Source organism: Chlorocebus sabaeus, chromosome 15, assembly GCF_047675955.1.
Source record: "Chlorocebus sabaeus isolate Y175 chromosome 15, mChlSab1.0.hap1, whole genome shotgun sequence".
NCBI classification, from domain to species: Eukaryota; Metazoa; Chordata; class Mammalia; order Primates; family Cercopithecidae; genus Chlorocebus; species Chlorocebus sabaeus.
In genome coordinates, this window is record NC_132918.1 from 56,456,588 (window position 1) to 56,468,540 (window position 11,953).

The window sequence follows — 11,953 nt, forward strand, 5'->3', positions numbered from 1 at the left end:
ATGTCTTCTCCAGACTTCCCCTGCACGCGAGCAAATGGACTCACCCACATCCGGGAATCCGAGAAAGAGCGTGCAGACACGTGATGCGGGGCGTGGCAGGAGGAAGCATCTGCCGCGGTGGGCCGCGTACCGGTAAGGGTTTGCAGCGCCCCCGGCTTAAGTTTTGGAGGCGCGGGAATGCGTTCGTGGCTCAGTGTCGGACTTCCCCCTATTTCCATCGGCCGAGGCTGTCACTTTACGCTCATAACCGTTTTCTTTACTGCACGCTGTGTCGGGAGGAAAGGGACTTGCGTGGCACCCCAGACCTCCCCGTCTCCGCTTCCACGTTTGGTACATCCGGCCTCAGGCCGGAAGCCGCGGCTGAGGGGCGGCCTCTCGTACGGTGTGGTGGCCTGCGAGGCTCATTTCTAGCAAGGAACAAGGTTTTCCCGCTTTGACCTTACAGATACATGTTTACAAAGCTATAATGTATAGAAATGGATAAGACATGTCCCTGTCCCGGGAAACGCAGGCACTGCGTGTCTGGAAAGACATACATCTGGGCTGTTTGACAGGCTCCCTAGTTGGTGCCATGCTCTGTGCTTAGGGAACTATGAGATCCCCGGTGGGTACTGGGACCGCGCTCAGTCTGAGGTTTGGAGGCGGCCTCCTATAGGAAGCGACTTGAGACCTAAGATTTTTAGACTGACTATGGGTTCGCTGGAATAAAAAGGAAGAAACAAACAGCATTGCAGGCATCGGGACTGTCACATGTGTAAGAAAAGTTTGTTCAGGAAACAGTGGTCGTATTGTGTTACGAGTACTTGGGACGGTGGCTGTGCCCTGGGCATTGATTATCTTGTTGCTTTCCATCCTTCCAGCCCCTTAAGAGTGAAGGCACCTTCACGCCTAACCCCGGAAATGGGATGTTGACCTCCAAGAGCTGACACCTGCGTTGATCTTGAAAGGAAGAGTGGCATTAGTGATGTGGAAAAGGGGGTTTTAACTGTTAAGGCTGGAAAATGTGACAGGGTTGGAGGTGTTTGGAGAAGGGACAGGTGAAAAAGATTGAGGCCAAATTGTAGAAAGATCTACTAAGGAATCCTGGGTACAAAATGTACACATAACAGTTGGAGACCATAATACCTGAGCAATTGATCACAAAGCTTGTTTAGTAGATTTAAGTTAGGACAAGAAGCAAGAGTTCAAGGATAGAAGGCCTACTGAAGCTCGAGTGATTTGAGAAAACCTTACTAAAAGGTGGAAAAGCTATATGGGCCTGGGAAAGTCAGGTTTGGATCAGCTGAGGAAAGTGAAAAGGGCATCCCAGGAGACACAGCAGCAAGGACAAAGGAGTAGCAGCAGAAAAGTGGGGAGCTCTTATAAGACAGGGACTTCAAAAGTATAACCAAAACTTCGTCTTGCTTTGAGTTATCCACTGGGTAGTAGGGGGTTAATTATTGAGTACTGGATTAGTTAAGCCCTCACCTGGCTCACCAGTGACAGAAGTAGCAGGGCGCGTTTTGCTTAAGTTTTGCCCAGATCTTTTAAACCCTTTCCTACACACCAATCTCTATAATTTTTGCCAAGTGTTGGGGATATCTTGCAGTTATCCTATGGGGGACATCTGTGAGCCTTTTTTTTTTTTTTTTTTTGAGACCAAGTCTTGCTTGCCCTGTCGCCTCGACTGGAGTGCAGTGGCGCTATCTCGGCTTACTGCAAGCTCTGCCTCCCAGGTTCACGCCATTCTCCTGCCTCAGCCTCCCGAATAGCTGGGACTACAGGTGCCTGCCACCACGCCCGGCTAATTTTTTGTGTTTTTAGTAGAGACGGGGTTTCACCGTGTTAGCCAGGATAGCCTCAATCTCCTGACCTCGTGATCCGCCCACCTCGGCCTCCCAAAGTGCTGGGATTACAGGCGTGAGCCACCGCGCCCGGCCATGTGAGCCATTTTTACAAAAAGTTCCACCTGCCTTGGCCCAAACCTCAGCATAGGCACAGGAGCTCATGAACATGCTGAGATAACACTAAACTGGACTATGGGAAGGGACCAACTACAGACCTGACACAAATCCTCAAGGCAAGACGATGTCTGAAGTTGAGCTTGTAGAGGAAAAGGCTTCCTTCCTTAAAATAGCACCCAGGCTGAGCTCTGAAAAAAGCACCTCGAGATGGTGGGTTCTACCCCGCCCCCGCCAAAACTGCTTATTGTGTGAGTCTCCATAGTCTCAGAAACTGAGAATAACTGAGAGTACCTTTGATGCCAGTGGCTTCTGGGCTATTTAGATTGTCACTTTGTAGCAGGGAGCACCCATAGGATGACGCCTATGATGAGTCAGGGCCCAACCTTGGAAACGGAATCCAAAAGTATCCTCCAAGCTAGCCAGCCTTTTGGATTAGAAAGCATACCACAGATAGGATGAAATTAAGCAAAGTTGTCTGCTTCTGAATTAAATAATTCATTAACTAAGGACCTATTTATTCTTTGTCATCTATAAGCAATTATTAAGACTGAACTTTCTTTTTAAGTTTAAGATAATATATTATTGCTTTACAGTAAATGATAGCTCTTTTCAATCTGTTCAAGTATGTTTGAATCTGTCTTGTAGAACAAGATGTATGTGATTCAAATATAGATAAGTAAATATCATTTAATATATATTGAGCATAATTTTAGAGGGGAAAACATATTCACATACTACGAATTAGAATCCAGTGGAAAATTTTAAGTCTGGATATTGCATAACAGTTTGCTAAGCATAAAACAAAACATAAATTAAGATAATTGAAAAGAAATATGTTGGTATCTGTGAACTCTGGTACAAAGCAGAGTTTCAGTAGTAATACATTTAAATTTAAAATACAAGTAAATGATCCCAGATCCTACACTAAGTGTGGCCCATGACTTACCATTTTAAGAAAATTGCTGGTAGGGTGTGAATTGGTCATTTGTTGGGGTTTTTATAGCAGCTTCAGAGAAAAATGGGGAATCAGCCATGGTCAAGGAGCTAAATAAGTATCCTGGCCATTTGGGCCAGAAATTAAAGGGAGTGCAGCATTAAGAATTAGAGGAAGGAACCTCCAAGGAAGGAGCTATCCCAAAGGGAAGCAGAAACTGGAGAAACCAGCAGTATGAGGTTCTACCACTGGTGTTCACCTAGAAGTGCTTTGTTCAGATCGCAGCCTGGGTACTATGTTAGGGAAGGAAGCCGTTTCCTTTACAGTATGTTCATGTGACTCCTGTGCCTAAGAATGCTGAGGTTTGAGCCAGGGGCTAGAAAGGGAACTTAGCAGGCCATTATGAATCAGGGACTCATCAAAGGCATCACAGACAGGAAAAGGTGAATGTTCAAGTTAGAAGAGAAGAGCTACATTGAGATGCAACATACTAATATTTGAGGGCCTCATTTAAGAACGTGTTTCTCTCGTGTCACACTCTGTGACACTGGTCTGTCAACTGGCTATGCCTATCCAGTATACACTATAAAATATGTATCAGCTGGGGTTGTAGAGAGGAAGTATGACCAAAGTAGTCACCCAGCCCATATGAGAAAATGAACCTTTTCCCAAAAGGTAGCCCCAGACTATAAAGCCTGGAGAATCCTTATAGTGGATTATACCATTGCTTCAGTCATTGTGTTTAAGAAATAACCTCTTTGGCTTACAGATTTGATAAGATCAAAGCTGCAGGAAAATGGACAGTGAGGTTCAGAGAGATGGAAGGATCTTGGATTTGATTGATGATGCTTGGCGAGAAGACAAGCTGCCTTATGAAGATGTCGCAATACCACTGGTAGGTTATGATTTGAGCTGAGGATGGGTTAAAGGTATTGATCTGGCAGTAACTAGTGGAGGAGGGATATCAATGGAAGATAAACTAGTGTGGCAAAGAAATCAAAGCTGTGGAATTCTCTAACTCTAGAAGCCTCTGGAGAGCATCTAGTTGTATGTTTTATTTGAAGAAAAATGTGGTTCAGGGAGCTAGCATGGCCAGGTCAGTTAGGAGTCATGCCAGGACTAGAGCCCAGATTTTCTGAGCCATTTTCTGTCCACCACATGAAAACCAGAAAAACCAAATAATGAGAGTTTAATGCACAAGATGGGGAGGAACGAGAAGCAGCAGCATATGAGCTCTGTTTCTTACTTCCCTGCCTCTGGCTCATCAGTCTTTTGGCATTTTTAGAAACTCACATTCTTGGAGCATACACCTATCTTGGGTTCCCTGGAAAATATTCAGAATATACCTGGGTATTCTTTTGCGTTTAGGCCAGCGGCCTTCTAGAATACTCTTTTCTTCCCTATCTGTGGAAAACTCTGCTGCAGGGAGTTTGTTAAACCTCATGTAATAAGTGATCCAAAAGGTTTGCTTATATAAATGTTTATTTACAATCCTATTTATGTCATAGAGACCTAAAAAAGGGAAAATGGGACTATTTTTCTTTAAAGCATGCCAGCTGCCCTGAGAAGAGTAGTTAGTATGAAATAAAATATAATTTATAGTTAGAATATCTGTTGCTGCTGTTTACAAAGAAATAAAATAGTTCATCTGTATTTTCATTTACGAATAAGAGATAGTAATATGTTCAGTGAATAATATACATATCAAATAACAAGTCATAGCTTAGTTCAAGCTTAGGAAAATAGTCAGAGAGCATAATAAGAATTATAGATGTCATTTATTGAATACCAGTTTTATGCCATGGACTGAGGTTGAAAATATACATTATCTCTAATTCTTAAACAACCCTGTGAGGGAGGTGCTTTTAGTCCTGTTTTATAGGAAAAGAATAGGATCAGAAAGGGGAACTTGCCCAAAGTCTGGTAGCAGATAAGTAGGGCTTCATATAACATATACTTAGGTCTGTGAAGTTCCAGATCCTGTCTGGTGAACTTTTTTTCATTCATTCCACAAGCATTTTTTGAAGCCTACTGTGTGCCATAAGACTATGTGAACATAAGATACAGTTCCTGCTCCTTAAGGGGTCTAGAAAGGCAACACTTATAGATAAGTAATTGTGATAATATTCTAGGTGGGGACATAAACAGCCACATCATATAGGAAGTGACTGACTGCCTGGTGGGCATCAAAAAGGCTTCTGAGAGAATGTCATGTTTAAGCTGGGTCATAAGGCAGGACCAGAAGTTTAGTGGAGATAGACAAGGGTACTGCTGCAGAGGGGACAGATGTGTAAAGGCCCAGAGGTTTGAAAGGTTTTGGGACATGATGAGTCATTCAATGTGGATGAAGAATACGTTTGTCACGTAAGTAGGCTGAAAAGTTGGGCTTGGATCAGACTGAGAGAGGTATTTGATACCACACTTAGACCTCATCCTCAGGAGATCCAGGAATGAATGATCTTAAAAGCAAGACTGCTATGCTCAGATTTGGCTTTTGGAAAATTGGTTTAGCAGCATTGTTAGAGATGGTGTGACATGGAAAAAGGGGCAAATGAGACAAATTAGCAAGCTATTGTGGTGGTCTAGGCAAGGGAGGAGGGCCTGAAAAAAGTCAAGAAAATAAAGGAGACGTCCACTTCTGGAGAATGTTATGGCTCAGATTGGAGAACATTTGTGTGGCAGGGGATGAAGGAGAGGGAAGTTTCCCTGCTGACTTCTAGGCGACGTTGGCTTGGCCCTGCTGCTAATCCATACCCTTTGCTTGTCCTGTGATTCTAAGGCAGTGTGTATGCCAGTTAGGTTTTGCTGCATAACAAATCACCCCAAAGCTTAGTGACTTAAAAGAGCAACTGTTTATTTCATGATTTTGTAGCTCAGCTGGGAGGGACTTCTAGTCTGTGCTAGCTCAGCTGATCCCTGCCAGGCTTGCTTGTGTTGTGCAGTCAGCCAACAGACTGTCTGGAGGCTGGGTAATCTAGGACTGTCTCACATGTCTGGCAGTTAGCAAGCTGTCCACTGAGTGATGGGGTGACTATGCCATGGTCTCTGGTATCCAGCAGGCTAGCCCGGACTTCTCAGTCTCAGGGTTCCAAGAGCAACCTGAGAGGAAACCACAGAGCTTCGTGGAGCTTAGGCCAAGAACTAGCCCACTGGCATGACAGCTTCATTCTGTTGGCCAAAATAACTCCCAGGGCCAATCCAAATCCAAGATTGGGGAAATCAGTTTCACCTTTTGATAAGAGTAGCTGCAAAGAACTAAGGGCATTTTACAGTACACCATAATGGATGGCTGGGTTTATGACACTTTTGTTTTTGTTTTCCAGGCATATATGCGATTTGATGTGTTGGCATGTATTGAACGGGACGATAGATACCAAACGAAAGACACATTATTTTAGAAAGCATACCACAGATAGGATGAAATTAAGCAAAGTTGTCTGCTTCTGAATTAAATAATTCATTAACTAAGGATACTATTTATTCTTTGTCATCTATAAGTAATTATTAGGACTGATTGCTTTACAGTAAATGATAGCTCTTTTCAATCTGTTCAAGTATGTTTGAATCTGTCTTGTAGAACAAGATGTATGTGATTCAAATATAGATAAGTAAATATCATTTAATATATATTGAGCATAATTTTAGAGGGGAAAACATATTCACATACTACAAATTAGAATCCAGTGGAAAATTTTAAGTCTGGATATTGCATAACAGTTTGCTAAGCATAAAACAAAACATAAATTAAGATAATCGAAAAGAAGTATGTTGGTATCTGTGAACTCTGGTACAAAGCAGAGTTTCAGTAGTAATACATTTAAATTTAAAATACAAGTAAATGATCCCAGATCCTACACTAAGTGTGGCCCATGACTTACCATTTTATGAAAATTGCTGGTGGGGTGTGAATTGGTCGTTTGTTGGGGTTTTTGTTGCCCTGCTCCACCACTAGGGGGAGGTATCATCTACTAGTTACATTTTCAGTGTTTCCTGCCCTACCTCCATTTCTATTATAATATAGACATGTTGGGCCAGGCGCAGTGGCTTGCGCCTGTAATCCCAGCACTTTGGGAGGCCGAGGCGGGTGGATCACCTGAAGTCGAGAGTTCGAGAGCAGCCTGACCAACATGGAGAAACCCCATCTCTACTAAAAAAAAAAAAAAAGATACAAAATTAGCTGGGAGTGGTAGTGCATGCCTGTAATCCCAGCTACTTGGGAGGCTGAGGCAGGAGAATCACTTGAACCCGGGAGGCAGAAGTTGTGGTGAGCCAAGATCACGCCATTGCACTCCAGCCCGGGCAACAAAAGCGAAACTCCATCTCAAAAAATATATATATATATGTTGGGTCCAAGGTCATTTTTTGGATACATTTCTTGTGTCTAAGAAATATGCCAGCAAACTAGTATTCTTTTAAAGCACGCTCCCCCAAAAGAAGATTTAGGATTGGCTCATCTTGGTGTTCCTAACCGCTAATAATAATAGCAAATATTCCTTGAGCACCAGATACCCCACACAGTGCTCAGCACTTGATCTAACCTCACCTAATCCTTACAGTAGTCTTGTGAGGTGATGGCTCTTTTTTCCTCCCATTTGCCAAGGAGGAAATAAAGGCCCCAAGGGTTTGCATACCTTGCCCAAGTAACCCAGCAAATGGGAGAGTTGTGGTCTTGGATCCTAGTTGGCTTCCAAAAGCCTCTACCCTTAACCCTTCTGCCACAGTTCCTCCTTCACAAATGTCAGAGTCAAAATGCCCATCACTCCCTACTGAAGAAGGCCCAGGCCATGTTTGAGTGATACTTCTGATCGTTTCCTCCCGTGTATGATTTTAGCTTTTTTAGAATACACGTATCAGTTATGTTGCCTGCTCCTAGGAACTCACAAGCTTTAAGTGTTCTTGAGTTCCAAGAAGATGCAGAATATATTACTGTTCTGAATTTCTATTGTACCTTTTCAGAATGAGCTTCCTGAACCTGAACAAGACAATGGTGGCACCACAGAATCTGTCAAAGAACAAGAAATGAAGTGGACAGACTTAGCCTTACAGTACCTCCATGAGAATGTTCCCCCCATTGGAAACTGACACTTGGCTCCTTTCTTGTATATGGATTTTCTAAAAGCACACAGATAAAGCATGTTTTGTTTCAGTTTCCTAAATCAAATCTTTGAGTAATAAATCAGCACTCAAAAATGTATACCCATTTAGTTTGTGGTAGCAAAGTGCGTTGTGAAAATGTTCACCAGAATGAGAAACTGAGATTTCTCAGTAATGGTGAATATTTGGCTCTTTAAACCTAAAACTCTTCATTGAGTAGCTTGTATTTGAACAAGACTGATTAAACATTTGCCTTTACCTCTGATTTTGCTTTACTGTCAAAGTTTAACACCTTCCAACTACTTATGTGTGTCCTGTAACACAGGGGATTGAACGTGTGAGAGGAAAAGGCAAAGGAAAAAGGAAGCCAGACACTGGGAGAGTTACTAACTTCTCATACTTCCCCACATTGAGAAGTGTTCAGAGTGTATTTAGCCTGTAGATGTTGTGATATGCAAATATCCCATTCCCTGGTTACTGGCATTCCTAAGATTCTTCATGGTATTTTCAAACTTTGGATAAATTTACAGATTAGAAAGATATCTGATAGTTACCTCTGTTCTCCCTACAACTTCCTTTTGTGCTGCTAGAAAGGATCTTTGGCTAGGTGGACCACTAGTTTTATTCAGTAGTGACATTTCTTGTTTTCTCAAAGTCCTTTCAGTTATAACCACCCCACTATGGAATCAGTATTTAGTTACACATTTGTATAAGAACCTGTATTTTGAAAAACACATTTGTGTATATTTCCTGGAATTATTTGCCTGTTAAACAGTGTCTTTCGTGTGCTCTCCCCAGATGGTAAACGCTGTAAGAAGCAGCCCTGGCTGCCTGTATCTGTATCCCTTGTTGAAACTCTGAAAACACTGAATAACTAAAATCTCTTCTCATCCTTTTTATGCTGAGTCTTTTTATTTACTTAGCTTTTAGGAGGAAGAGGTACATGAAAAAACAAATTAGCTTATTTTAGGTTTTCAATCAGAAACATAATTGTAATTTTCAATCACAAACATAATCCAAACATCCAGGCTGATTTCTTCTCTTTGCATCAGTAGTTCTACCTCGAAATCATTGATCTTCAGAATAAAGACCCCAGTCCCTTCAATAAGCAAAGAAAGACAACCTAATAGAAAAGAGAATTACAATATTTCAAAAAAATTATACAAGAGAAAAAGCTTTTCAAAAAATTAAAGTACCTAAAATGTCACAGTTCTTTCACATTCTTGTTAAATGAGGATTTTACAGCTTTCTTGTGGTATGTAATCTCTGAGACACTAACATCTAAGAACTTGACAGATGTTCATGTGAATCCTGCCTAGCCTTTCCCTGGAATATTAGTAGTCCAGTAAAATATGAAAGCTATTCTTGATTTCTGCTGAACCAGAATATGATGTCTGGAATACAGCTGTTGGTTTGTGTCTATGACACTCATCTGAGAACTGCCCCCACCCCCAGGAATAGCCTCTGGGCAAGTTCATAAACTCATTGTATCAGGAATTAGGTGACCTAATCTGGGCTAGTCAGATTTTTGTCAACCAGGGCTTCAAAATCTTTATCTAGGACTGGCTTGAGGATGATGGGCACAAGAAATGCTAAGTTGCTGTTACAGGGTAGCTTTCTTCAATTGTCTCTACCAAAACCCCCAAAAAGGGAAGTATCTGGAGAGGGAGGCCGAGAGGCTGTGTGGCCTATTGGTTCCTGCCAGCTTTCCAGTTTAGAGTCTGCATATTGCTTTTCTCTATGGGAGGCACCATGCCTGGCACTGGGAATATAGCAGTGAATTAAGTATGGCCTCTCCCTTCATGGAGCCTTTAGTTGGGGAGACAGGCATTAAATCATTAGCCATACAAATACATAATTTCAATTTGGGGCATATGCTAGGAAGGAAAAATAAAAGGTGACTTAGGTTGGGTTCCCAGAAACCAAGCCTGAGGCAGAGATTTCTTGTGCAAATGATTTATTGAGGTGCTTTCAGAAGAGTCCTGTGAGGTAAACAGGATAGGGCAGGGAAAGAAGCTGAGCCAAGATGTGGTTTGAACTGAAGTGTAGCTTCAGTCTGATTCGATGGGATTTCTGGACCATGATGACGCCAAGAGTTTTCTCACCTTGAGGCAAGGGGTTAGGCCCTTGTACTGAGTATGAATTGGTCAGTCATTGGCTTGACCCCTCCCACAATCCCCCAGTGACAGCGTAACCTCCCAGGCATTGCCAGGCGACACGCCTCTCCAGAGTATACTACAGCTGTGAGCCTTTGACGGCCAATATACAGTAGCTGGGGGAATGGGTACCGACAGTGCTACTGCAGTATAGGAGAATGTGACTGGAGGGGATCTGATTTATATTGAATAATCCAGGGGAGACCTTGTGATTAGCAGCTGTTTTAGCACATAATTTGAAATACTAATTTTGTCTCTGATTTTTTTTTCCACTCTCCAAGGAAGTAACCAGGTCCTGTGTGCTTCCTGTTGCACAGCAGGAAGCAGACATGCTTAACAGTAACCCTAGCACTTGTTTGGGAAGCAGGGGAGGGTAGGAGAGAAGAGGGTCTGCAGACAGGAGCCTCTAAGGGGGAGTGGAAAGCTGTGTGCCACTCGGTACCACAGTGAGATGGTGAACTTCAGAGTTTCATGGTTTGTTGGGTGCTCCAAAGGAAACCTGCACCTCAACACTGAGTCTTCCAGACGAGGCCAAAACCTCCAAGCTTGGAGACCCCTCCTACAAGGGCCCCCTCAGACTTGGCAGTGAAGATAATAGCAATGATCCAGATAGACTGAAGAGTAGAGGTCTTTACCCATTTTTCTAGGTCATTCATGAGTGTCCTAAATGCTTGCAAGACCCTAAGAAGGGGAAGGGACACCCCAGTGACCACAGAATTGATTTCTGTTTGCAGTGCAGCACAGTGAGGCCAAATGGACTTAATCTGCTCTGAAGAAAAGAAAGTGCTATCTCTTGTACCCTCCCTGAGCCTGTGAGCCAACACCTGAAGGATGAGTAGTAGTAATAAGAGAAAGAATTGGGAGATGAGGATTGCTTACAGAGATAGCTAACTGCATAAAGCCAGGAGGTAGAACTGGCATTATAAGCAAGGTGGGTAGGCAGATGTCTGGTTAAAAAAAGTTTTTCTAAGTCATTGAAAGGTTCTAACTAGAGAGAGTGGCCTGATCAGATTGGATTTAAATATATATATGTGTGTGTGTGTGTATGTGTATATATCCCTTTGGAGGTAAGAATAGAAGTAGAAAGACAAATTAGAAGAGCTTTGCATTGGCTCAAGTGAGAGATGATGGTAGTTTGGATTGGCAAGACAGGTAGAAGTAGAAGGACTTGAAATGTTTGTTCGAGGTGGAATTGTCCAGACTTGCACAGTGTGAGCACTACCCTCATGACCCAGGGGTTAGATCTCTGAGCTAGACACAGGACTAAAGGTACAGGCCCTATTCTCTGGAAACAGGGTCTGAGTCCAGGGGCTACCCATCCTTTGAAGCCCAACTTAGACTCACATGGTAATAGTATCGTAACAATGACACGATGGTTAATCAAGCACTTCTATGCACTTTAAACACATGAGTTCCAGCCCTGACATTCACGTTTTAAATGGATAGCATTGTCCTCGTTGATCAGGAGATGGTGACTTAAATGACTTGTTCCAAGTTAACGTTAGAAGACTTATTCCAGGCTGGACGTGGTGGCTCACGCCTCTAATCTTAACACTTTGGGAGGCCGAGGTGGGCAGATCACCTGAGGTCAGGAGTTTGAGACCAGCCTTGCCAACATGATGAAACCCCATCTCTACTAAAGGTATATTAAAAACAAAAACAAAAAACTGGCTGGGCATGGTGGTGGGCACCCGTAATCCCAGTTACTTGGGACGCTGAGGCAGGAGATTTGCTTGAACCCAGGAAACAGAGGTTGCAGTGAGCTGACACAGTGCCACTGCACTCCAGCCTGGGCGACAGAGTGAGACTCCGTCTGAAAAAAAAAA

General features: G+C 42.9%; 2 protein-coding genes across 14 annotated transcripts in view; one reads left to right on the forward strand and one right to left on the reverse strand.

Moving 5' to 3' along the window:
- Window positions 1-336, reverse strand: part of CEP63 (centrosomal protein 63) — a 71,784-nt gene extending 71,448 nt beyond the window's left edge. For 6 of the 10 annotated variants that reach the window (XM_038002870.2, XM_038002853.2, XM_038002864.2 and 3 more), the window contains exon 1: window positions 45-336. In XM_038002870.2, the coding sequence (XP_037858798.2) occupies window positions 45-218 (174 nt within the window). In that variant the 5' untranslated portion in view covers window positions 219-336. The remainder of the gene's footprint in view (window positions 1-44) is intronic. The other 4 variants (XM_008009058.3, XM_008009054.3, XM_038002850.2 and 1 more) reach the window with 2 other exon arrangements.
- Window positions 26-8,868, forward strand: ANAPC13 (anaphase promoting complex subunit 13). Of its 4 annotated transcripts, none has more exons than XM_008009052.3 (4): window positions 80-132; window positions 861-1,037; window positions 3,647-3,772; window positions 7,834-8,868. In XM_008009052.3, the coding sequence occupies exons 3-4, from the start codon at window positions 3,674-3,676 to the stop codon at window positions 7,957-7,959; spliced, it is 225 nt and encodes a 74-aa protein (XP_008007243.1). In that variant the 5' UTR covers window positions 80-132; window positions 861-1,037; window positions 3,647-3,673; the 3' UTR covers window positions 7,960-8,868. The 4 variants fall into 4 exon arrangements, with proteins under 4 accessions (XP_008007242.1, XP_008007243.1, XP_037858799.1 ...); XM_038002871.2 differs by lacking the exon at window positions 80-132 and adding an exon at window positions 539-754; XM_008009051.3 differs by lacking the exon at window positions 861-1,037 and having other exon boundaries at window positions 26-132.
- Window positions 8,869-11,953: the final 3,085 nt, after the last annotated feature.

Coding starts and splice junctions, on each gene's coding strand:
- ANAPC13 (XM_008009051.3), top strand. CDS start 3,674: ATGGACAGTGAGGTTCAGAGAGATGGAAGGATCTTGGATTTGATTGAT. Junction 3,773..7,833: donor AAGATGTCGCAATACCACTG/GTAGGTTATGAT, acceptor GTACCTTTTCAG/AATGAGCTTCCTGAACCTGA.